General features: G+C 51.2%; 1 protein-coding gene across 1 annotated transcript in view; it reads left to right on the forward strand.

The window, feature by feature from the left end:
* The first annotated feature begins 8415 nt into the window (after positions 1-8415).
* The window catches only part of WDR45B (WD repeat domain 45B), a 31110-nt gene continuing 15382 nt past the window's right edge, over positions 8416-24143 (forward strand). The window contains exons 1-9 of the mRNA XM_064270443.1: positions 8416-8565; positions 13090-13164; positions 15628-15729; positions 16563-16650; positions 17728-17822; positions 21147-21337; positions 22051-22136; positions 22972-23073; positions 24006-24127. Coding sequence (XP_064126513.1) covers positions 8499-8565; positions 13090-13164; positions 15628-15729; positions 16563-16650; positions 17728-17822; positions 21147-21337; positions 22051-22136; positions 22972-23073; positions 24006-24127 — 928 coding nt within the window. The 5' untranslated portion in view covers positions 8416-8498. The remainder of the gene's footprint in view (positions 8566-13089; positions 13165-15627; positions 15730-16562; positions 16651-17727; positions 17823-21146; positions 21338-22050; positions 22137-22971; positions 23074-24005; positions 24128-24143) is intronic.

Below are 24143 nucleotides of genomic sequence, written 5' to 3' on the forward strand. Positions count from 1 at the left end.
GATTCAACTCATCGTGACCCTTCGTGTTACAGAGTAGAACTGAGCTCCGTGGAATTTCTTTGACTGTAACTTTTACGGAAGCAGATCACCAGGCCTTCCTCCTAGGCGCCTCTAATTGGGTTCAAACCACCAACCTTTAGGTTAGAGTGCTTAACTTTTTGTGCCACCAGGGACTTCTAAGCTTCCCAGACCTTTGTGACCCAGAGCCTTGCTGAGGCCCTGGGCTTCGCTGTATACACCTTGAGGAAACAACTGCCCAGGGGTTCATCCGTGTCGTAGCATGTATCAGGACTTTATTCCTTTTAATGGCAGAATAATATTCCATTGTGTGGATGTACTGTCATTCATCCGTTGATGGAGATTTGGGTTGTTTCCACCTTTTGGCTATTGCGAACAGTGCTGATGTCCACGTGTCTGTTTGAGTCCCTGCTTTCAAGCCTTTTGGGTATATTGCACACTCTACCCATGCATCCTATTAGAAAAGATTTCAGTCAATGCATACCCAACATGTGTGTATGTACATGTAAGTTACACACGTGTACTATACCAATCCAGATACTGAACATTAAAAAAAAAAAATTAGTGCATGAGTAATCTTTAATTTTATCCTTACTTTTGACAAAATGAAATAGAAGTAAAAGCTCTAATGTTCTCTTCTGTGCCCTGGGAATCTCCTTGCACAGGCCCCATTACGCACTTGCTGTGTGCCTCAGTTTCCTCATCTCAGGATGGGGTCAGGCCAGCTCACCAGACCCAGTTGCCGTAAGGATTAAAATAGCTACTGCCTGGAAAGCACTTGGAACAGTGTGTGGTGCACAGAGCAAACCGCACAGATACATCAGATTCACCCTTTTTTTTACCACTGGGGCAGTTGCCTGGAGGTGGTGGGGTGGAATATGCACCCCTGGCTCTGCCATCCATGTGAGGAAAGCTGCCACTTCAGGTGTGAATCCTGCCAAACTGAAGGCCCAACCTGCCCAGGGCACCAAGAGTTGGAAAAGCCCCCATTCCAATCATGCTCATTACACACCCCTCCTTCTCCTAAAGGGAATTAGGAGCAAGTGTAGTGGGTTGAAGGAGCCCTGGTGGTGCAGTGGTTAATGGCTCAGCTACGAACCTAAAGGTTGGCAGTTCAAACCCACCAGCCACTCCTAGGGAGAAAGATGTGGGAGTCTGCTTCCATGAAGATTTACAACTTTGGAAACCCTACGGGGAAGTTTTATTATAGGGTCACTATGAGTCAGAATTGACTTGATGGCAGTGGGTATGGGTTTGGGTTTGGTAGTGGGTTGAATGATGTCCCCCAAAAAGATACGTTCAAGTCCTAGCCCCCAATACTATGACTGTGACGTTTGCATGTGTGCTGGCGGATGTAACTGAGTTAGAATCCTCAGATGAGATAACCCTGGATTTAGGTGAGTTCTAAAACCAATGGCTGGTGTCTTAAAGACAAAGGAGAGGGAGGTTTGAGACACAGAGGAGAATGTTATGGACCGAACAAGGCTGGCATTAATCTAAAAAACACAAAAGAATAAATGTTGAGAGGCTGTGGAGAGATTGGAACATTTATACACTGTTGGTGGGAATGTAAAATGGTACAACCACTTTGGAAATCATGATTTGGCACTTCCTTAAAAAACTAGAAATAGAACTACCATACGATCCAGCAATCCCACTCCTTGGAATATATCCTAGAGAAATAAGAGCCTTTACACAAACATATGCACACCCATGTTCACTGCAGCAGTGTTTACAATAGCAAAAAGATGGAAGCAACCAAGGTGCCCATCAACGGATGGATGGATAAATAAATTATGGTATATTCATGTAATTGAATACCACGCATTGATAAAGAACAGTAATGAATCTGTGAAACATTTCATAACGTGGAGGAATCTGGAAGGCATTATGCTGAGTGAAATTAGTCAGTTGCAAAAGGACAAATATTGTATAAGACCACTATTATAAGAACTCAAGAAATAGTTTAAACACAGAAGAAAATATTCTTTGATGGTTACGAGAGGAGGGAGGGAGGGAGGGAGGGTGAGAGGGGTATTCACTAATTAGATAGTAGATGAGAACTACTTTAGGTGACGCAAAAGACAGCTCACAATACAGGCGAGGTCAGCACAACTGAACTAAACCAGAAGCAGAGAATTTTCCTGAATAAATGGAATGCTTCGAAGGCCAGCGTAGCAGAGGCGGGGGTTTGGGGACCGTGGTTTCAGGGGACATCTAAGTCAATTGGCATAATAAAATGTATTAAGAAAACATTCTGCATCCCACCTTGGAGAGAGGCGTATAGGGTCTTAAACACTGGGAAGGGGCCATCTAAGGTGCATCAATTTGTCTCAACCCACCTGGATCAAATGAGAATGAAGAACATCAAGGACACAAGGTAATTACGAGCCCAAGAGATAGAAAGGGCCACACGAACCAGAGACTACATCAGCCTGAGACCAGAAGAGCTAGATGGTACCCGGCTACAACCGATGACTGCCCTGACAGGAAACACAACAGAGAACCCTTGAGGGAGCAGGAGAGCAGTGGGATGCAGACCCCAAATTCTTATAAGACCAGACTTAATGGTCTGACTGAGACTAGAAGGACCCCGGTGGTCATGGCCCCCAGGCCTTCTGTTGGCCCAGAACAGGAACCACTCCCAAAGCCAACTCTTCAGACAGGGATTGGACTGGAAAATGGGTTGGAGAGGGATGCTGGTGAGGAGTGAGCTTCTTGGATCAGGTGGACACTGGAGACTATGTTGGCATCTCCTCGCTGGAGGGGAGATGAAAGGGTAGAGGGGGTTAGAAGCTGGCAGAATGGACACAAAAAGAGGGAGTGGAGGGAGGGAGTGGGCTGTCTCATCAGGGGGAGAGCAACTGGGAGTATGAAGCAAGGTGTTATATAAGTTCTTGTGTGAGAGATTGACTTGATCTGTAAACTTTCACTTAAAGCACAATAAAAATTAAAAAAAAAAAACAAACTCTAACACAGAGTGTACTAAGTGGAGCAATGCATGCTTTGGTACTGGATATACAGAAAATATGATACAATATAAGCTGAGCCCTAGGGAAATCTCTCAGACTTTGTCATTTTCCTCCACGGCCTTCATCATCCATCCAACATATAAACGTGCCAGATCATTTCCCAGATGTTTGTAATTCTCTCTTCAAATGTCTAGATTCAAAATATATTATGCACAATTATGTTTTCAATTGCCCTGTGAAAATTACTGCAATGCAGCATAATCTCTTAGACAGAAGCTTACAACTTTGATGAGGAATTATTTAGGCAAATATTGAATCTGGAAAAAATGTCAATTATGGGCTTGATAATATTTGTTTTGCCAAAGAGTCTGTCTGAGATGCTGAAGCTCCCGTTTGCTGGAGAATTGTGTCTTTAAATTAAATGTGCTTTTTAGGAGCAAAACTGAAGCGGCTCGTGTTGGGGGAACTGAAACCAGGCTGTGCTTCACCTGGGGAAGGCTGTGGGGTGGGGGGGGAAGGTGTGCAGGTGTTATGAGGGCAGGCCTCCCTTCTACCTTAGCTTGGAGGGGGGTGGTGAGTGGGGTGGGGGTTGCGGGGCTGGAGATCTTGCATTGGTCTGTTCACTCCTTGTCTTGGTATCCCAGGGCTGCCGTAACAAAACAACCACAAAGTGGGTAGCTTTAATTAAAGAACAGAAATGTATGTCTCACAGTTCCAGAGGCTAGAAGTCTAAATCAGGGTGTCAGCCCTGTGGACTCCTTCTGGGGCTTTGAGAGAGGAACTGCTCCAGGCCTCCCTCCCAGTTTCTGGTTTCTGCTGGTGATCCCTTGTTGCCGGTAGATGTGTCTTCAAGGGGCATCTGAACTTTGTGTGAGACTCTCTGTTTTCTCCTTTTATAATACACTAATCAGGGTGAGGAGTCCCTGAGCGGTGCAAACAGTTGAGCTACTTGCTGAAAGGTTGGTGGTTTGAACCTACCCAGGGGTGTCTTAGAAGATAGGCCTGGCAATCTGCTTCCGAAAGGTCATAGGCTATGGAGCAGCCCTACTCTGCACACATGGGGTTGCCATGAGTCAGAATAGACTTGATGGCAACTAACAACAACAACGTGCCAGGAGCCTCTGGATGGTACAGTTAACATGCTTGGCTGCTCACCCAAACACAGGAGGTTCAAGTCCACCCAGAGATGCCTCAGAAGAAAGGCCTGGTGATCTGAAAAATCAGCCACTGAGAACCCTACGGGGCAGCTCTGCTCTGCACTCAGTGGAGTCACCATGAGTCGGAATCGACCTAACAGCAACGAACGACAGCTCGGAAGGGAGTGTGACCCATGGTACACGTATATGACTTCTTTGACTTAACTGATGGCATCTTCAGAAAAAGAACCAGTTTCCCCAAACAAGGGCAGATTCACAGCTACAGGGTTAGGACTTCAGCATATGTTTTGTGGGGAAACAATTCAATCCATGACACTCCCCACTATGTTTACATTCTTGGGGGCCTTCCCTTCCTCCCCAGGGCCCCAGCCTCTGCTGGGGAGTATTTTTCAGTATCCTGAGCCACACAAGGCAGTTGGATGAAGCTGAGCAAAGTCTCAGAATGGAATTGCTTTTACCTCTCCTGGACTCTTCTTCCAGGCATTTGGCCCACAGTGGTCATGGCTGGCCATGAGATGCAGGCTTGGTGGCACCCCCAGGAGTTTAAATAAGTAAGAAGTAGGATGGTATCTTCCAGGCTCTTTGCGTGTTCTATGACTTTCCAGCGGCTGCTGTAACAAACTCCCTCAAAACAAGTACTTAAAACAACACAAATCTATTCTCTTATGTTCTGGAAGTCAGAAGCCCAACAGAAATATTCAGGAGCTGAAATCAGGGTGTCGCAGGGCTGGTTCCTTCTGGGGGCTCTAGGGAGAACTGTTTCTTTCCTTTTCCAGAATCTAGAGGCCGCCTGCATTCTGTGGCTCGTAGCTACACATCACATCAGCCCCTGCTTCCGTCCTCACATCTCCTTCTTGACTCTGACCCTCCTGCCACCCTCTCCTATAAGCAGGGTGGATTAACCAGTCAGCAGGGTACGCACAGGCTTTCTTGTGCTTACTTAGTATTCTGTAGTGCATAATTTCACTACAAAGGTGTGGTGAGAAACAAGTGTAACAAGTAAACCTATGTGTACCTTGCTTATTGGGTAATTTGTCCCTGCTTATAAGCACGCTTGGGATTACATTTAGGACCCACCCAGATAACCCAGGATAAGCTGCTCATCTCAAACTCTTTCATTCAGTCACACCTGCAAAGTCCCTTTTGCCATGTATCATGGATTGAATTGTGTCCCCCCCAAAAATGTATGTATCAACTTGGTTAGGCCATGATTCCCAGTATTGTATGGTTGTCCTCCATTTTGTGATTGTAATTTTATGTTGAGAGGATTAGGGTTGGATTGTAACACCACCCTTACTCAAGCCACCTCCCTGATTCAAAAACCAAAAAAAACCAAACCCAGTGCCGTCGAGTCAATTCCGACTCATAGCGACCCTATAGGACAGAGTAGAACTGCCCCATAGAGTTTCCAAGGAGCACCTGGTGGATTTGAACTGCCGACCCTTTGGTTCGCAGCCGTAGCACTTAACCACTACACCACCAGGGTTTCCTGATCCAAGGTAAAGGGAATTTCCCTCGGGTGTGGCCTACACCACCTTTTATCTCTCAAGAGATAAAAGGAAAGGGAAGCAAGCAGAGAGTTGGGGACCTCATACCACCAAGAAAGCAGCACCAGAAGCTGAGCATTTCCTTTGGACATGGGGTCCCTGCGCCTAAGAAGCTCCTTGGCTAGGGGAAGATTGCGAACAAGGACCTTGCTCCAGAGCCGACAGAGAAAGCATTCCCCTGGAGCCGACCCCCTGAATTTGGGCTTGTAACCTACTAGACTGTGAGAAAATAAGTTTCTCTTTGTTAAAGCCATCCCCTTGTGGTATTTCTGTTATGGCAGCACTAGATGACTGAGACACCATATAAGGTATCATTCACAGGTTCTGGAGATTAGGATGTAGATGTGTTTGGGGTCCACTATCCAGCCCAGCACACCTGCCCTTCCTGTGCTGCAGATCACTCTCTTTTGCCGATTATCTGTAAACCATGGCCTTGGTTTTCTTTACATGTGTGAGCATCCACATATGAGTATGTCCCTAAACAATGTATTATTGAGTTTTGCCTGCTTTGACCTTGATGTGAGTTGCACCATACCATATGTATGCTTCTTCAACTTGTCGTCTGCACAACCCTCTCCTGAGACTCATCCACATGGACACAAATGGCTACAGTCTGTTCCTTTTCATTCTCCTAAGGTACTCCAAGAAACCCTGCTGGCATAGTGGTTAAGAGCTTGGCTACTGACCAAAAGTTTAGCTGTTTGAATCCAGCAGCCACTCCTTGGAAACCATATGAGGCAGTTCTACCCTGTCCTATAGGGTCACTATGAGTTGGAATTGACTCAACAGCAATGTGTTATACAGCCCCTGGGTGGTGCAAACGGTTAAGGGACTTAGCTGCTGAACAAAAGTTTGGAGGTTGGAGTCTACCCAAAAATACCTCAGAAGAAAGGCCTAGTGATCTACTTCTGAAAAAACAGCCATGGAAAGCCCTATGGAGCACAGTTCTACTCTGACATGACACACATGGGGTCGCCCTGAGTTGGAGTTGACTCAACGGCACCTGGTTTGGTTTTTTTTTTTAATAAACAGACATCTCGTGGGATACCTCAACCCTTGTGGAGACACACTCCTTCACTCATGTGGCTACCCAGAGGGTCCTGAGAGGGCTCTTCTGTGGCCATGTTGTTAAAACATTGAAGGCGTTCTTATTTTACAAATAGAAAGCTGTGTTTCAATACGTAATTTGTGTCCCCCACCCATAGCTAACACCCTGAACTGCCCCCTGGAGGTGAACACATGCCTTCCTTCTCCTTTCTTAGGAAAGGATGGGTAGGTGAGAATTCATTCCTCATTTTGAGTCTCCTTTTCAGCTCCTACTGCCGTTCTGAAGACTTGTGTTCTGCTCTACCAGTTATCACAGAGGTGCCTCAACACAACAGACGTGTCCTCTCCCCACTCTGGAGGCCCCCGTGAGGAATCAAGCTGCTGGCAGTGTTGGCTCCTTCTTGGAGTTCAGATGGAAAAGCCATTCTGTTCCTGAGGGGGAATGGGAGATGCTGTGTCACTGTGGGCGGACTGTGTCACTGTGGGGGGACTGTGTCCCCTGGGGGGGCTGCATCCCTGTGGAGGGGTCTCTGTGTCCCATGGGATGACTGTGTCCTGTTAGTGGGCTTCGTCCCTGGGGGGAGCTGTGTCCCATGGGGGGACCTCTCTGTCCTGTGGGGGACTCTGTGACTTGTGGGGGGTGATTTAGGAAACAATATCGAAGGCATTACTCCCTGTCTTTGAGCATGGAGAATGTGACCCAGCTGGAGCTGGACTCACAAGGACACATGAACTGGGCCCTGAGATAAAGACAATAGATAGAATAATCTGGGAAAGTATCTCCCAGGGAACCTTTCACTTAAGCCAGAACACAAAAGACTTTCCACCCATCTTTTTCTATTAACATTTAGTGAATAGAAATTTGCTGGACCAATGAAGACTGTTCTATTACCAAAACTTGTACCAATGATTGTGGAGAGGGATAATTCAAAATGTAGGATCACGGTTTCTGGCCAATCGGTGAAAAGGTGAAGCTTTCAATGGTTTTGCCCATTTGTAATGTTAATACTGATGACTGTAATTGTCTTTGGACTCGGGGCGACATGGCTGTGGCAGCATGATTGTCCACTTCTCAACTTTTGTCTTTTTGAATATATGCTGAATAAAACTTTCTTTTTGCTTTACTAAACTTTGTGGGTTTTTTTCCCCCTACAACAGGGGTCTCTCGGTCCTGTGGGGGTGTCTTTGTGCCTCCGTAGGGGTCTCTGTGTCCCACGGAGGTCTGCGTCGGGGGGGTGGCGGTTCTGCGTCTTGTGGAGCGGCTCTGTGTCCGTGGTGTCTCTGTGTCCCGTGGGGGCCTCTATCTCTGTGGGGGGTGTCTGTGTCCCATGGGGTTGTGCCTGTCCCCATGGGGAGCTGAGTCCCACGAGGCGGCTGTGTCCTGCGGGTGGAGTCACTGTGTCTATGGGGGGTGGTCTACGTGCGCTGCGTGTGCGTCCCCGAGGCGGGGGCTCTGTGTCCGCCGGACGTCTGGACAGCGCGCGAGCAAGGGCAGCGACGTCCCGGCAGTCTTTCCGGAAGGCCCGCCCCTTCCCAGTTCCCTCCGCCCCGCACGGCGTGGGCGCACGTCCTGGGCTTGGCCCCGCCCCGTCCCCGCCCCGCGGTGGACGGGCTCGGCGCTCCTCGGCTGCCTGCGGCGCGCACGCACGTCCGCCCAGCGCTTCCGGCCGCGGGCCCCGGCGCCGGCCCGACCGGACCCGACCGCCGCCTCCAGAGCGGCATGCGGCGCTGAGGAGCGGCTGACCGAGGGCGGCGCCATGAACCTCCTCCCGTGCAACCCCCACGGCAACGGGCTGCTGTACGCCGGCTTCAACCAGGACCACGGTGAGGAGCCCGCGCGGCCCGCGCCCGGACGCCCCTCCGGCCCGGCTGCCCCGCGCCCCCCGGCCGGGCCCCGGCCCCGCCGGGCCCAGCGCTCCTAGCCGCCCGCGCCGCCTTGAGGCCCCGCGTCCCGGCCGGGCTCCGGCCGCCGCCCCCATTCGGGTCGGGGAGCCAACGGGGTCGGGGAGCGGACGGAGGCCGGGGCGTGGCCCTCCCCTCCCGGCCTCCCGCGACCCCCGGGCGGGCGACCGCACCCCCCGGCTGTTTGCGGCCGCGCCCGGCCGGTCCCGGCGGAGGCAGGGCCGGGCGAGGGTCCAGAGGCGGCGGCCTGGGCCGGGGCGTGGGCCGGGCCTCCGAGGCGGGGTGCCCCCTGCCCCCGCCACGCCCACTCGGGGCCCCGCTGCCGCCCACCCCGTTTAAAGATTTTTTGCCGAAGGCATAATTTACGATCTTTCTCAAAACTCGTTTTTGTTGTTTTTTTTGAGCTCCGTTTAGGGTCTTTGGCAAATCAGCTGTAGTTAACGTTGAAGTTTCTTTTCAGCCGCGCACCCGCACTTTAAGGAGCTCTGGTGGCGCAGTGATTAAGCGCCCTCGCTGCTAACTGAAAGGTTGACGGTTCGAATCCATCAGCCGCTTCGTAGGAGAACGATGTGGTTGTTTCTGTAAAGATAAAGCCTTGGAAATCCTGCGGGGCAGTTCTGCTCTGACCTATAGGGTCGCTGAGTCTGAATCTGTTCCACGGTAATGGGTTTGTTTTTGTACCTACACTTTTTATAGATGTAGGGACGGTGACCTACTTTTGATGTAGCCTCTCACTTTACTTGTTTTAATTAGGAAATGTGACCGAAAATGCGAACAGGGCTTTTGTAGTGTTTTGCAGGATAAGGGGATTTTTAAGCACTGCTGAGTATGCCTGGAGGGAAATCACTTTTCTTTTTAAGTTTTTGAATCTAGCACAAGTGATTTAAACTACCCAGGCAGGATAATTAAGTCACATCAGGGAAGGTGGGGCAGTGACCTAAAGAGCCTGCTGACTCTGGCCCTGCTTGGGGCTACCACTGCACTGGGAGGGTCTCCCCCGCTGTCTCTCTGGCGTTCAAATTTGAAGTGCCAATTACTAAATTTCATCCTTGAGAAGAAAGCGAATAATAACTTATTCAGTGATGTCATTTTGAGAACTAAGGTGTACCTGACCAAAGCCATAGTTTTTCAGTCATCTCATGTGTTTGTGAAAGCTGAAGAAGACCAAAGAAGAATTGACACCTTTGAATTGGGGTGTTGGTGAAGAATATTGAGAATTCCAAGGACTGCCAAAAGAATGAACAAATCTGTCTTGGAAGAAGTAACAACTAGAATGCCCCTTAGAAGCAAGGATGGTGAGATTGTCTTACAAACTTTGGACATGCTGTCAGGAGGGATCAGTCCTTGGAGAAGGACATCATGCTTGGCAGAGTACAGGGTCAGCAGAAGAGAGGAAGACCCTCAACAAGGTGGACTGACACAGTGGCTGCAACAATGAGCTCAAACACAACAACAACTGAAGGGATGGCGCAGGACCGGGCAGTGTTTTGTTCTGCTGTGCACAGGGTCGCTGTGAGTCGGAACCGACTCTACGGCACCTAAGAACGGCAACAACATAGTTGTCTTTGATGGTAGTTGCTTTTTGTTTTTTAGTATTTCAATCTGAATTGCGTTTGCAATTTACCTGGGTGTAATTTATCAGGAGGAGTCCCTGGGTGGCGTAAATAGGTACATGCTCAGCGGCCAACCAAAAGGTTGGCAGTTTAAACCAAAACCAAACCCGTTGTTGTTGAGTTGACTCCAAGTCATGCAAGTCTATATAGAAGTAGTTTTACAAAGAATGTTTATCCGTGATTTTAAATCGCTCACAGTTGGTTCTTCTCCTTCCAAAGCTTATTTGCACAGCAGTCTTTAGGATTCAAGGGTTGATGTCTGTGTTTCCATAACAGTCTACCTGTTTTTCTCCCCATTCCTGTGGGAAGCAGAAGTGTTGCAGTGTGTACACCTCTGGGTACGGGCCTGTCCAGCAGGAGCAAGCCCTGAGGTGACATGGCCATGCAGTGTTGTGGCTCTGCAGTGTGGGTGGAGTGTTTGCATGTGGGTAGCTGCAAACTGCATGTCAGAAGACCCGTCCTTCAGTGATGGTGGGCACAGTCGCCAGCCAAGGGCTGAGCAAGGGTGGTGCTCCGCCTTAGTGTGGCTTCCAGCCTTCTTCTGAACTTTGATTGAAGCGTATGACATACACGGAGAAAAGTGCATGCATCATATGTGTTTGGTCTGATGATCGTTTGAGACTGAACACACCTATCGATGTCCAGCACCTGGGCTTCTTCCGGTCCCTGCCCCCATCACCCTGACTTCTAGCTGGCTGGATTAGCATTGCCTGGTTCTGCACTTTAAGAACAGAATCTTACACTCCACGGTTTGTTTCTAGCTTTTTTATTCACCATCCCATTGATGAGGTTTTGCGTGTTGTTGAGTGTGGTTGTAAGATCATCCTCCAAGTACATTGTTTTTCTCTGTGACCGCCTCGCCGTCTGTTTGGCCAGTTGACCAGTGGTGGGCATTTGGGCAGTTCCAGTTTCTGGCTGTTAGGATAGTGCTGCCATGGATATTCTAGCTCATGCCCCTGCTGCACGTGTGCTCACGTTTCTGCAGGATGTGTGCCTGGGAGCAGAATCTAGACGGCGGTACAAGCAGTGTCTGCACTCCACAGCAGGGCCTACCCCAGCGCATGCGTGGCATCTCCGTCATGTTCATGTCGGCCTTTTGGTGGGTGTGCAGTGGATCTTGTGTTTGTTTGCGTTTCCGTGGTGGTGAGGGTGAAGTTGGGCACTGTTCTCTGTGTTTACTGACATCATATCCTCTCATAAAATGTCCAAGTCTCTTGACTGTTTTTCTTTTGGGCTATCTACTTTTTCTCTTGTTGGTTTGTAGGAGTTGTTATTTGTCATACAAATGTTTTGACAGAAATCTGATTGCGGCATAGAAGATGGGTGCCAGCTCAAGCTGGGAAAGGTACAATAGTGAGGGAGGAAGGAAGAGGGTGCAGTTCCTGTGTTGTCTCATCTTTTCTGCCCAGGACGGCTGGGTCTCCGCTAGGTGGATAGTATCACCCAGAATAAGTGATGAGATAGTAAATAAATAACTTCATTTTCAGGGGACTTTCAGACTCCAGACGCAGATAAATTGCATTTCAGAGCACAAGAGCTGACTGCAAGATGCAGACTCTGATTCAGTAGTGGCTGTCAGAGGGTCTTGTTGTGTTCTTGGTTTCCACATTTGGGAGGGCGGCTGGTAGGGTGTGGTTCCAAAGCTGGAAAGGCAGGTCAGAACCAGCACACTGGAAGTTAGAAGACCGTGGCCTTGGCCTTCTGAGCCGTGGTACAGTGGCTTGAGCGACCAGGTGTTGCCACGCTGCATGTGAGGAATGGGTGGAGAATGGCTGTGTGTTTTTCATGCGACCACAGGCTGCGTGTGAGCCAGCAGCTGAACATGAGTCTTGAGGAGATGAATGTACTTGGGTTGCACATATGGTGATAGGAGTTCAGGTCCTAGGAATTAATGCACCGTCATCTGGAAGTTCGAGGGCTTCATCAGGTCTGAACAGCCACTAACAACCTGATGTAGAGCTGGAGGTGGTGGGCAGCATGTGTGGCCAGACTGGGAGCAAATACCAGGGTTTCAGGAGCCAGGGCAATTTGCAGGTAGGAGGGGAGTCACAGGAGAACTTTGTCCTGGAGGTGGGGAAAAACAGTCCTTTCCTCACTCTCATTGGCTGCTTCCCCCAGAGCCTAGAACTGCCCTTCCCCTGTCCTGAGTGTCCACCCTTGGGGTTGCCTGCTCTGTGGCCACTGTCCTCCGCTGGGCATGGGTGTACCCTCTCCCCACTGCTCTCCAGGGCCTGGCAGGGTGCCTTCCACACAGGAAGTACTCCCTGGCACTCAGGAAGTGCTGCTGGTACAGGAAATGCTCCCTGGCTCTTGAGAAGTGGTCCTGGCACTGGGAAGTGGTTAGTGAATGGCTGGAGGCGAGGGCAGTGTAGCTGGTGGAGGTGGCCAGGGCATCCCCCTCACTGAGTGTCCTGTGGAAGCCTGTCCACTGGGAGAACAACAGGAGGGCCCTGTGTGGGGTAGTCAGGTGGAGGTCCTCCAAAGGCTCCGAGGCGTGCTGAAAGATGGGAAACGCAGTGCTAGGATGTGTGTGTCGATGGGTAGAAAACGCAGTGCTGGGACCTGTGTGTGTCGATGGGTAGAAAACGCAGTGCTGGGACCCGTGTCTGTTGACGGGTAGAAAACGCAGTGCTGGGACCTGTGTGTGTTGACGGGTAGAAAACGCAGTACTGGAACGTGTGTGGGTCGACGGGTAGAAAACGCAGTTCTAGGACCTGTGTCGACTGGTGGCGTTTCTCTGAGAGACGTAGTTGTGGCTGCAAGTTTTATGGGGGTGCTGAGCATCTGTGGAGCTCCACCTACCCCAGGACTAACTCCCCTTTCCCTGCCTTAGGATGCTTTGCGTGTGGGATGGAGAATGGCTTCCGCGTCTACAACACCGATCCCCTAAAGGAGAAGGAGAAACAAGGTAAGGAGCAGGGGTGGCGGCCGTAGCCCTCACGGCCGGATGGGGGCTTTGAGGGAGGACACAGGGCTCATGGCCCCGTAAACTTGTGTGTAGCTGTCGTCTCTCTGTCATGGAGCCCTTGTCTACAAGAGCTAGGCTCGAGGCTGACACACGAAGCTGGGGGCTGTCCCAGCGGCCAGCTGTGACTTTCCCAGTGAATTAATAGCCAGCCTGAAACCTTCTTACGTGTTTTTCTTAAACTTTTGATGTCTCCTGCTGCTAAAGTTCTGGGAGAACTGAGCACTGTAAGCAGAGGCACAGAGAGACAGACGTACAGATAAACGTACAGATAGCACATAAATCGCGGGCACAGGAGGTCACCTCCTCGCTGCAGCCACGGTTCTGATTTCCACTCAGAGCACGTGTTTTATTTTCTGATACGGGAACAGCTCCTCGGCTGTAAGAGGAAGTCCTGCCTATGCGTCCTGGTGCCCGGGCGCCATCTCCACAGTCCCACACACTTTAGCAGCTGATAGCCTGCATTGGGGATTTTCAGAATTTTTTTTGGCAGCAGAATCCCGTTTTCACTGAAGTCTTAAGTATGGGTATAAAGGTTAGCTGGTAGTTTGTGTCTTAGAATTTACTCTATAACCTGAATTTATTCTGGAAAGAGTGTAGCCAGGAGTTAGGCACTCACACTCCTGAGCTGGGTAGACACGACTCGTGGCTCTGCCTCTTGCCAGTCTGCCGTGTGACAGCGGGCTAGTCCTCTTCCTCTAGGGATGACAGCGGCACCCCGCTCCTGAGGTGGCAGTGGTGATGAGTGAGTGAGAGGGCACAAGTGGGTGTGTAAGTGTGAGCGTCACTTTGTATTTGGAGCAGCGGCAGCAGCAGTGTTACTGTTGGGAGATGAGGGGAATCATGAAGAGTTACAGGACAGTTTTCTTTATCAGTCTTCCGTAGGTGGCATTTACTGTGTTTGGTTACGTAATGAGTTGAGACAATTTCACTTTATGCAGATAAGTAGTTGTAAATACATTTTAAACAGCTTGCACATCTCAGGATACTTTATACTTAAACTGAGCCAGAAGCTTGAAGAAGCGTAATAGAAATTGGTTTCACAGTTATTAGTGAATTAGCTACTGCTTCCTAATTGATGAAATGCTTACAATCAACTAAGAATTTCTTACAGTGAAAGTGAGTTGGACAGAAGCATCTAAAATTTCCATGCTTCAGAAAAGTGCACCTTTACTGTGACGTGTGTTTTGCACAAAGGTGTCCACTTGCCGTGCCATCTGTGCTGTGCACGTGGGTGTCCCTGAGCTCACCCCAAGTCCGTTGCCCGCATATGTTGGTGGTGTATGTGAGTTCCCGATGTTCCCAGGGGCAGGTGGGCCTTGCCGGGGGGGATACCTGGGTGCAGCCAGCGTCTGTGACAACGGCACATCTTAGAAAGGAGGCTTAGTGACAGGTGTATGCAGGCTGCACAGCCAGAGCTGCCCTGCTGCTGTGTATCAGGCAACTGCAAGTTGGCGGGAGAAGAACAGGCCAAGTTGTGACCTTTCCCCTTTTTTCTTCTTGGTTTGCTTTCATGAGTTGGAGGAAGGAAGTGTGCGTTGCAGCAATCTGCCCAAGATTTGAGCCCTCAGCCAGTTGTCCTCAGTGTAGCTGTGTGGTGATTTGGAAGCCCACGTGCTAGGGGGGCACAAGCAGAGCACCCCTCCAGGTGTAGCCCACCACAGGCTAGGCAGGTGCTCGTTAGGAAGCGGTCTCAGGGATGCTGTGTTCCGGGCGGGCTATGGGGCAGGTCCTGCATTCTTCCCCTTCCAGGGACGGCTCGTGGTCATCAGTGGGGCTAGCCCTCCCAGGGGAGGTGAGGCCGCAGGCAAGGACGGTGGAAGGTTGCATGTGGAGTGTGTGGCTGTGGTTCACGCTTTGCTTTCTCAGCACTGCTACAGGTCAAGGTAGAGGACCACAGGTCAAGGTAGAGGACCGCACTCCTGACGTGACCTCGGAGCCTGTAAGTCACAGCCAGAGGTGCACTGTAAAAAGGCCTGGACAATTGAGAACGTGTCAGGAGTCCTACATCTGGGCAAGGTGTGACGTGCCGTGGCTACAGAAGGTCCGGGTCAAGTGTGGAGGATGGGCACTTCTAAGCGCTTCAGACGTCAGTGGATGAGGCGTTTACAGTAATAAACAGACACCAGCGCTTGCGTCCAGGCTTTTAGTGTGCTTCCTCAGAGCCTGTGGAGTTTGCTGTGCTGTGAACACGAATGTGTCTGTTCTGTGTGTTCTGTAGCGTGGGCCTCCCAGTGCCGTGTGCTGTGTTCGGACGTGAGAAAGCGGTTCCAGTAACATGCTAAGAAGCCCAAAGCCCAGTCTTGTCCTGGCCGGTCACCGTTCTCATTTCTGATGTAGTTGGGTATGAAGTGGTGAGTGTTAACATGTCTTCTTTTTAAATTATTTTTAAAACTTTCATTTCAGAGTTTCTAGAAGGTGGAGTTGGCCATGTTGAGATGTTGTTTCGCTGCAACTACTTAGCTCTGGTTGGTGGTGGAAAAAAGCCGAAATACCCTCCCAATAAAGGTAAAGTAACGGTGCGTCTCAAAGCCACGCCTTTTGTGTAATGGTGTTTGGACCCTAGACCGTCTCTGTGTCTGTGGCCACACTTGTCCTACCGGTGGTCCTGTGAGTCCTGAAGGACTGGCCCCTGGGAAAAACACTGTCAGGGCCAAGCATCTGTCTGCGCATTTCTTGGGGAAGGTTTATGAAGGGAGCCACTTGTCCTGTCTGTACGTAACTGTGCTTTCCCATTAATGTGGTTAACTGGGAGATGGGCTGGGGTGTGCCGTGAGTCTGTGTCGCCTCCTGCAGACTAGCACCTGGATTAACGAATTCAGTAAGCAAGGCACCAGGGATTTTAAAGGATTTTCTTTTTTTTTTAAACTATCGAGAGCCATTGACCCACAGAAACTTAGAAACGTTCAACTTGGTAGCCTATAGAACACAAAACCTGCTTGGCTCTGGGCATTGTGTGTGTTTGAAAGAGATTGCCGTGTAAAAGGTCCAGCACTTTAAAGGTAAGGGGAGAGCAGAGAGTGTGAGCGGCTGCAGCAGTATACTTTCTGCCTATAAACTAGCTGTTGGTTGAGGGAAGAGGGCTGGGAGAAGAGACCAGGAAAAGGAGGGCAGAGCAAAGGCAACGGGTGGGTGTCTTGAGTCAGCACAGACTCAGGTGTTTGGGTGTGTCCGTGGTCCAGGGGGATGCTGGCAGCAGACGGGAGGAGGGGTGTAACACACATGTAGAGGCTGTACTTCCGCCTGCTCAGGTAGTACTCAGACAGTCTCCCGGCAGTGGCTCAGCCCCGTACAGCCCCACGTCCTGCTGTTTCTGCTCTGATACATTCTCTCTACTACAGTGATGATCTGGGATGACCTGAAGAAGAAGACTGTCATCGAGATAGAATTCTCTACAGAAGTCAAAGCTGTCAAGTTGCGGCGAGACAGGTGGGCGTGGTGTAAACTGACTTTCTCCGTGGGTGGCCAGAGCACCTTTATAGTGAAGGAAGATGATGGTGACTCTAGTTTAAGGCCCAAAGGACTTAGGATTGCTTATGCTGCTCCACGGGGCTAGTGAGTTTGGCTTGCAGGCATCGTGTAGAGGCCAGTGGTCGATGGGCATGTGTGGGTGGGGCTCAGCGTCCCTCCTTCTGTGGTCTGTGGGTAGGGAGCTGCTGCGTGGCCTGGCCCTGGCGGCTCTCTTACTGTGGCATCAGGCTGGGGCGGCCCCCTCGAACGGGTGAGAAGACGGATGGCATTGCACCCTGAACGCCTCACTCCTGAGCCATGTTCTCAGGGTGCTGCCTCAGTGATGATTGCAGTCCAAGGGTGAGGGAGGTTCAGAAAGCCCCGCCTGTCCACGGTTGCTCTAGTGATGTCTTAGGAGAGCGTAGATGTTCATCCTCCTACGTGGAGCACAGCGTCAGGCTTCCTCGGTGCGGATTTACTTTGTTATGACTTCCATGTTAGATTAAGTTTTCCATCTCTCCAGGGTGACAGGACGTAAACAGGCCGAGCATGTGACAGTGACAGTGTCCACCTCTCGCCTGGTGTGTCGTGTCCAGTGGTGTCCATGGTCAGGGGCCCTGGATGAGGCACGTCATGGCCTTCTGCTTTCAGATTTCCTACGTTATCGAGACGTATGAGAGTACACAGATGTCATTTCTGCCCCACGTATCCTAATTAGTTCTTACTGGAGATGAGATGTTTGAGGGTAACATTTCTTTAAACGTCAGGAAGTTCAGGTAGCCATACTCCTACCCCAGGGAGAAGACTCCTCTGAAGTAGATGCGTCACTCCTTCAGCTGGGCGAACACAGGCTCCCCCTGGGTGGCGGACTTGGGCTCGCCTCCGGGCAGCACAGTGGTCCTCCCTCCAGAGATGCCTCACAGGGAGCCGTGATTCAGTTCAGGAGAGGCCCTTTCCATGTGGTGTTTGGGGTATTCCAAGATGATAGGGACGAAAATCACAAAATGTGTGAGTTTCCCTTTGGGGCAAGAAATCTGACTGCGTGTTTCTTTTCAGAATTGTAGTGGTTTTGGACTCCATGATTAAGGTGTTCACATTCACACACAACCCCCACCAGCTGCACGTCTTTGAGACCTGTTATAACCCAAAAGGTAAGAAGTCCGAGGACGAGCAGCCCTGATGGGAAAGCTGGGCCATATGCGGCGAGGCCTGGCCACGTTGCTCCTCCTTTAGGGGGCCTGTCCAAGCAGCCGCCCTGTCAGCACGCCAGGCCCAGTCAGGCTACAGTAGGACATGTGTTCCTTACCTTCCCTGGCCCTTCCCTCGTGTCTACTCCACCTTCAGTTTAGCTCACTCCAGTTCCTGCTGGTTAGTGGTTCATAAACTTGAGTCCTCCGCAGAGCCTGGAAGCCTTCACGTGACATCAGTTTTGCCCTGCTCCACCCTGGGCTCCCAGGCTATTTGGGAACTGCCCAGGTGAGAGCGTGTCCCCGCAGTGGGGCCTCCAGTCTACAGCCTTAACGTCCTTTCTCCGTCTGGGATTGGGAAACGCTTGCGGCTGACTTTGTCACTCATTTTGCTCTTTAATTTCTTTTTTGACACCCCCCCCCATTAGGGTATAATTTACTGAAATTCATTGATTTTAAATTTTAATAGATACATTTTGGACATCGTATGCAATTGTATAACTACCACCACAATTGAGGCAGAATAGTCCCGCCCCCCAAACGCTTCCTTGTAACGCTTTGTTTCTGGCTGCCTCCCGACCCAACCCTTGAGCTTTGCCTTTTGAGATGTGTTGGTGTAGAACTGCTCCATAGGGTTTCCAAGTCTGTAATCTTCACAGAAAGCAGACTGCCACATCTTTCTCCCACAGTTCAGCTGGTGGGTTCAAACCACCACCTTTTAGTAAGCAGCCGAACACTTAGCACTATGCCACCAGGGCTCCCAGAGTGTCTAGTCAAATCTTTTACCTATTTTTTAATCGGTTGTTTATCTTGCGAAGAAATTTAATAGGTTTAGGTCTTAAGTTTAGGTTTTTAAACATTGAACGTCTGTTTTTGGATCAATGAAACCCTTCTGGATTTTTGTGTTAGGCGAAGCCCCAAATCCTGACATAGAAATGTGGCTGCTCTCGTGGCGTCCACATGTACCTCCCTTCCGCTGTGGGGCTGTAAGAGTGCTTTAGCACCTGGACCGTCCGAGTCGACACACGGTGGGGTTGCAGTGGCCCCTTGCAGTGAAGATAAAAGCGTTACTAGTGTCCGAGGGCTGGCTCCAGGCCAGGCAGCTCCAGCTGCCTGTGGGGGTGAGCTTCCCCAGCTTGCAGGCATGCCTACCAGTGGTTCCTCGTCGCCTGCACACAGCCCCGTGTTTCTCCCCTGGGTGGGCTGCTCTTTTTGGCTGGTGAACCAGTGTGAGGCCCTCTGTCGGCGCCCCTCTTCCCTTTCCTCGCTGGTGTCCCCGACACATGCCTCGTGGGGGTGGGAGGGAGCCCACTGGGATTCAGTGTGTGGTTTTGTACTTGTGGGTAATTTGAAATTGAGCCTTCTGTTTTCAGTTGGGCTGAGGGTGTGGACTTTGTACCATCTACTGGTTCTTGTTCTTTTTCTTCTCCTTTTGGGGGTGTTCTGGAGCTTTGGGTCTGCACTGCTGGCTCTAGCCTTGCTCAGAGGTGACCCACTGGCCTTCTCAGGCTCATAATCCTCCCTTCCCACCATCTCGTCTGGTCCTTGTGTGGGAGGTTGTGATGGTCACATCCTGGGGCAGCAGAAACTGCGGGACCATCCCAGTGGAAGCAGAGGAGGAGGTCTGTCTGCCTCTCAGTGCCCTGGTGCATGCTTGGTCCCGGTGCACCTGTCTGTCTGGTGGTCGTTCAGCTGTCACCAAGACCACGTGGATGCTCAGTCACGTGTAGCAGTGGACTGACCCCCCTTGCAGGCATGGCCACCAGTGGTTCCTCATCGCCTGCACACAGCTCCGTGTTTCTCCCCTGGGTGGGTTGCACTTTTTGGCTGGTGAACCAGTGCAAGGCCCTCTGTCGGCGCCCCTCTTCCCTTTCCTCACTGGTGTCCCCTACACATGCCTCGTGGGGGTGGTAGGGAGCCCCACGTGGCCATCTGTGGTCCGAGCCTTTGGCCATGTGGAGGGCCCCATGTATGTGTGCAAGATGTGCCTGCCTCTTCCTGACCAGGCCTCACGTGTCCAGGAGTCCCGATGAGTGAGCACTGGGTCAAGGAGGGCCTAGAATATGATCATGTGTGAACGGCATATCAGCAGGTGCCTGCACGGTGGCCGGATTATTGCGGTCATGCCAGGGCACCAGGCCTGCTTCCCAGCCTGGCCTCGTGATGACGCTGTGACGAGTTTCCCCAGCCCCGGCCAGTGGGCTGCAAAGTCTGAGCCCGACGGGCTGGTCTGTGCCTTTGCACCGTCGCTCTTTCTGGCATTCCTGGGCCCAGACGGGTGGCGAGGTGGGCTGTGCTTTTGGATTGGGTGACTGTGGAGGCGTCAGCTCTGCCCGGACTGATGTATAGATTTGACGCTGTCTCAATCAGAATCCCATCGGGGGTGTTCGTAGATACCAACAGGCTGATTATAAAATTCGTTTAGAAAAGCAAAGGAGCTAAAATATGAAATAGCAAAACAACCTTGAGAAAGAAGCAGGGTTGGTGGGATCCCTGAGCCTGGTTTCAGAGCTAGCGTGGAGCTGCAGCAATTGAGATGGCACAGTGTTGGCGGGGGGCAGGCAGCATGCATCACCGGGCCGGGGGAGAGCCTGGGAACAAGCCTGTGCATCCATCGCTTGACTGCCGATACATGAACCAGGCACGGTTCGGAGCAGTGTCACGACAATGGAAACACTCGTGTAGACAGACTGGGAGTGAGCAAAGGAGACAGCTTGAGGAGTACTTCGCTGTGCGGGACACTATTCCTGGAGCCGGTGGCATCATCTTGGGCGTTGCTCAGCGGCTGGGTCGGGAGTCTAGGGGTCAGGTCTTCCCATCTGGAGGTGGACATGGAATCGAGGCCCGTGTACCAGGAGGAGGAGACGTGTGAGGGCTTCAGAACAAGGCTTGTCTTTGTTCTGGATCCCCACCTCAGTGTGGGGAGCTCCTGGACAGAAGATGGCCCACCTTGTGAGTGCCACCAGACTTTGGGCACAGCTTAGTCCCCTGTGTGGACAGAAACCCCACCAGCAGACGCAGTGGGGCCCTCTGCTGGGCCCTGTCTCCCCTCATCTGGCAGGCATGCTCCTCAGAATGCTTGACTGGGGACAGCTCTGCATGGTCCTCGGACTACCTTCACGATGGACAGTTTTTGTGATTCTGGTGGGCATGAGAGTCTCTGGATTGTCATCACTGTTGTTGTCATCGTCATTATTTAGGGCAGGGGGGCAGGGAGTGTGTTGTGGTTGTGGAGATCAGGGTTTTGAAACCTGTCGTGAGTCATGTGTGGCTGTCCTGTCTCTCCAGGTCTGTGTGTCTTGTGCCCTAACAGCAACAACTCTCTCTTGGCCTTCCCGGGCACACACACGGGCCACGTGCAGCTCGTGGATCTGGCCAGCACTGAGAAGCCGCCCGTCGACATTCCTGCACATGAGGGCGTCCTGAGTTGCATCGCCCTCAACCTGCAGGGGACGCGAATCGCAACCGCATCTGAGAAGGTGAGCTCAGCCCTGGAGATGCGTCTGTGCTCGCTGCCAAGACTGACCGCCCTGATGTCCTGTCCTGACAGGCAGACAGATGGACAGGCTGTGGGCTGGGTGGTGCCCTCACCGGGGGGGCAAGGCCAGGGCTTTGCAGACCATCTCTGCTGAAGGACCAGGGCTGTTTCCAACCTTCTGAAGACAGCATACTTCAGAGTCTGATAGAAGTAATTGACTAAGAGCAGAGATGAGACCAGCAGAGGCACACTCTGGCTCTTTATTCCGAGGAGGAGAACCTGCTTGGCGGGGGGGAGGTGCGGCTTTTATCTGTTGTCAAGTCGCTTTCCCCCAGAGCTGCCGAGTTTCTATCCTTCCTATCCCCCGTCAGCCTGCTGGACTCCGGGGAGATGTTGAAACAAAAAGGGTGGAGTCTGTCCTGAGTAATTTGACACCAAGAGGGTCTCAGGAAAGTGGAGTGGCTGGTCCCACTTTAGTGGCCTCACCTTCTGACAGCAGAGTGACGCTGTCGCTTGTTCTCAGTGACCTTCTCAGTGACCGTGGGGCTGTAACTGAGATGATATTTCTCTGGACAGTGACTTGGGGAGGGTCTTTGAAACCTGCAGGGACGTGTGGGTCAGGGGAGGGCGCAGCTGTGGAAAGCGCGGGCGTGGTTGTGTGGATTGCCAGGTCCGTGAGCCTCTGGTGATGAAAGCCTTCGCTGTTTTTCAAAGGGGACCCTTATAAGAATATTTGATACCTCATCAGGGCACCTGATCCAGGAGCTGCGGAGAGGCTCCCAGGCAGCAAACATCTACTGGTGAGTGCCCACGTCTTTCAACCTAGCGGAGATGCATGCTTTGGGGCAGGTCGGGAGGATCAAGGATGGCCACCCTGTGTCCACCCTGTGGCTGGGTGTTGGGCTTCAACTTTCGTGACTAGTTACAACTTTGTATTTTGGGGAATTGGAAATGTATACACATCATCTAATTCTGTTAATTATGTAAACCCACCACCTCTTCAGCGCTTAGTGGTATCTTGCCAGTTTTACACCATCTTTTCACCGCCCCCCACCTATGTTTCTGTAGTTTTTTAAGGCAAATGCTGGAGGCCTTGTTGGTTCATCTGTAATTCAGAGCCTGAATGTTTTCTGAGACTTATGTGCGACAGCCCTGGCGAGCACAGCACCACTCTGCTCAGTCACCACTTGCAGGGAGGCCTTGCTCTCTGCACCTCAGTGTGCGCGGGGTCTGTGGGGCTCAGGACAAAGGCTGGTGGCTGCCACATCAGCAGGCTGACCACAGAATGGCGCTGGGCTCTGGAGGGGCAGAGTAGGTAGAGTCTGTGGAGGCCGCATGGAGCGGCGGGTGGGAGCAGCCTGGAGGTCCTTCCCCCAGGATCGGTCTGCAAGGAGCCTCTCACTGGGTGCACCATCCAGGCCTGGAAAGCCTCCTCATGGTACCTCGAGTGCTGCGCCCAGAGCTGACCCTGTGGCTTTGACCTCCATTTCCAGGGAGAGCTGTCGGTTCATGAAAGGGCCTTGGAGGTGGTGGTTTTCCCATTCCATCTTGAGTTGTAGGGAGTGAGGCGTCTCACGAGGTTTTCACACACAAGGTGGGAGTCGTATGAAGACCTCCGTGCTCCTCTTTCTGTAGCATCAACTTCAACCAGGACGCGTCCCTCATCTGCGTGTCCAGTGACCACGGCACGGTACACGTTTTTGCCGCTGAAGATCCGAAAAGGAATAAGCAGTCCAGGTGGGTCTGAGGGAGCCTGGTGGTGGGAGAAGACCATAGTCATGGTGGACGTCATTAATACCAGACATCCGGGCTGGAGCCTTTTCTCCACTGTTCACTTGATTTTTGTTGAGGATTGGAAACAGGACAGATGATAGGTACTGTCTTAGTTACCTAGTGCTGCTATAACAGAAATACCACAAGTAGATGGCTTTAACAAAGAGAAGTTTATTTCCTTACAGTAAAGTTGGCTAAAAGTCCAAATTCAGGGTGTCAGCTCCAGGGGAAGGCTTTCTCTGTTGGCTCTGGAGGAAGGTCCTTCTCTTCAATCTTCCCCTGGTCGAGGAGCTTCTCAGGCACAGGGACTCTGTGTCCAAAGGACGCACTCTGCTCCTGGTGCTACTTGGTGCTATGAGGTCCCCAACACTCTGTTTGCTTCCCTTTTCTTTTATCTCTTGAGAGAGAAAAGGTGATACAGGCCACACCCCAGGGAAACTCCCTTTATGCTGAATCCGGGAGGCGACCTGAGTAAGGGTGGTGTTACCATCCCACCCTGATTCTCTTAACATAAAATTACAGTCACAAAATGGAGGACAGCCACACAATACTGGGAATCGTGGCCTAACCAAGTTGACACACATTTTTGGGGGGACACAGTTCAATACCATGACAGGTACTAAGCCACGGGTTATCACTTTCCTGTGGTTCCCCTTGAAAAACACTCTGGGGACGGCTTCTCATTTACTGCGAAACCCATTATAAAGAAAGATTGTTTTCTCATGTGAGAAATAAAAGAATAAAAGCAAAAACGGAATTTTAGAACATCCCGAGGCTAAAAGTTAGATTGAAGATATTTTTAACAGGATTTTTGGTTGAATCAAGTGAATTTTCTGTGCCTTTTTAACTTTGTTACATGAGTGTGATCACTTTTTCATTATTCCTCATCCTCACAGTTTGGCATCTGCCAGTTTCCTTCCGAAATACTTCAGCTCCAAGTGGAGCTTCTCCAAATTCCAGGTCCCCTCAGGCTCTCCGTGCATTTGTGCCTTTGGAACAGAGCCCAGCGCCGTCATCGGTGAGCGGTCCCCCTC

Source organism: Loxodonta africana, chromosome 18 (genome assembly GCF_030014295.1).
Source record: "Loxodonta africana isolate mLoxAfr1 chromosome 18, mLoxAfr1.hap2, whole genome shotgun sequence".
NCBI lineage: Eukaryota > Metazoa > Chordata > Mammalia > Proboscidea > Elephantidae > Loxodonta > Loxodonta africana.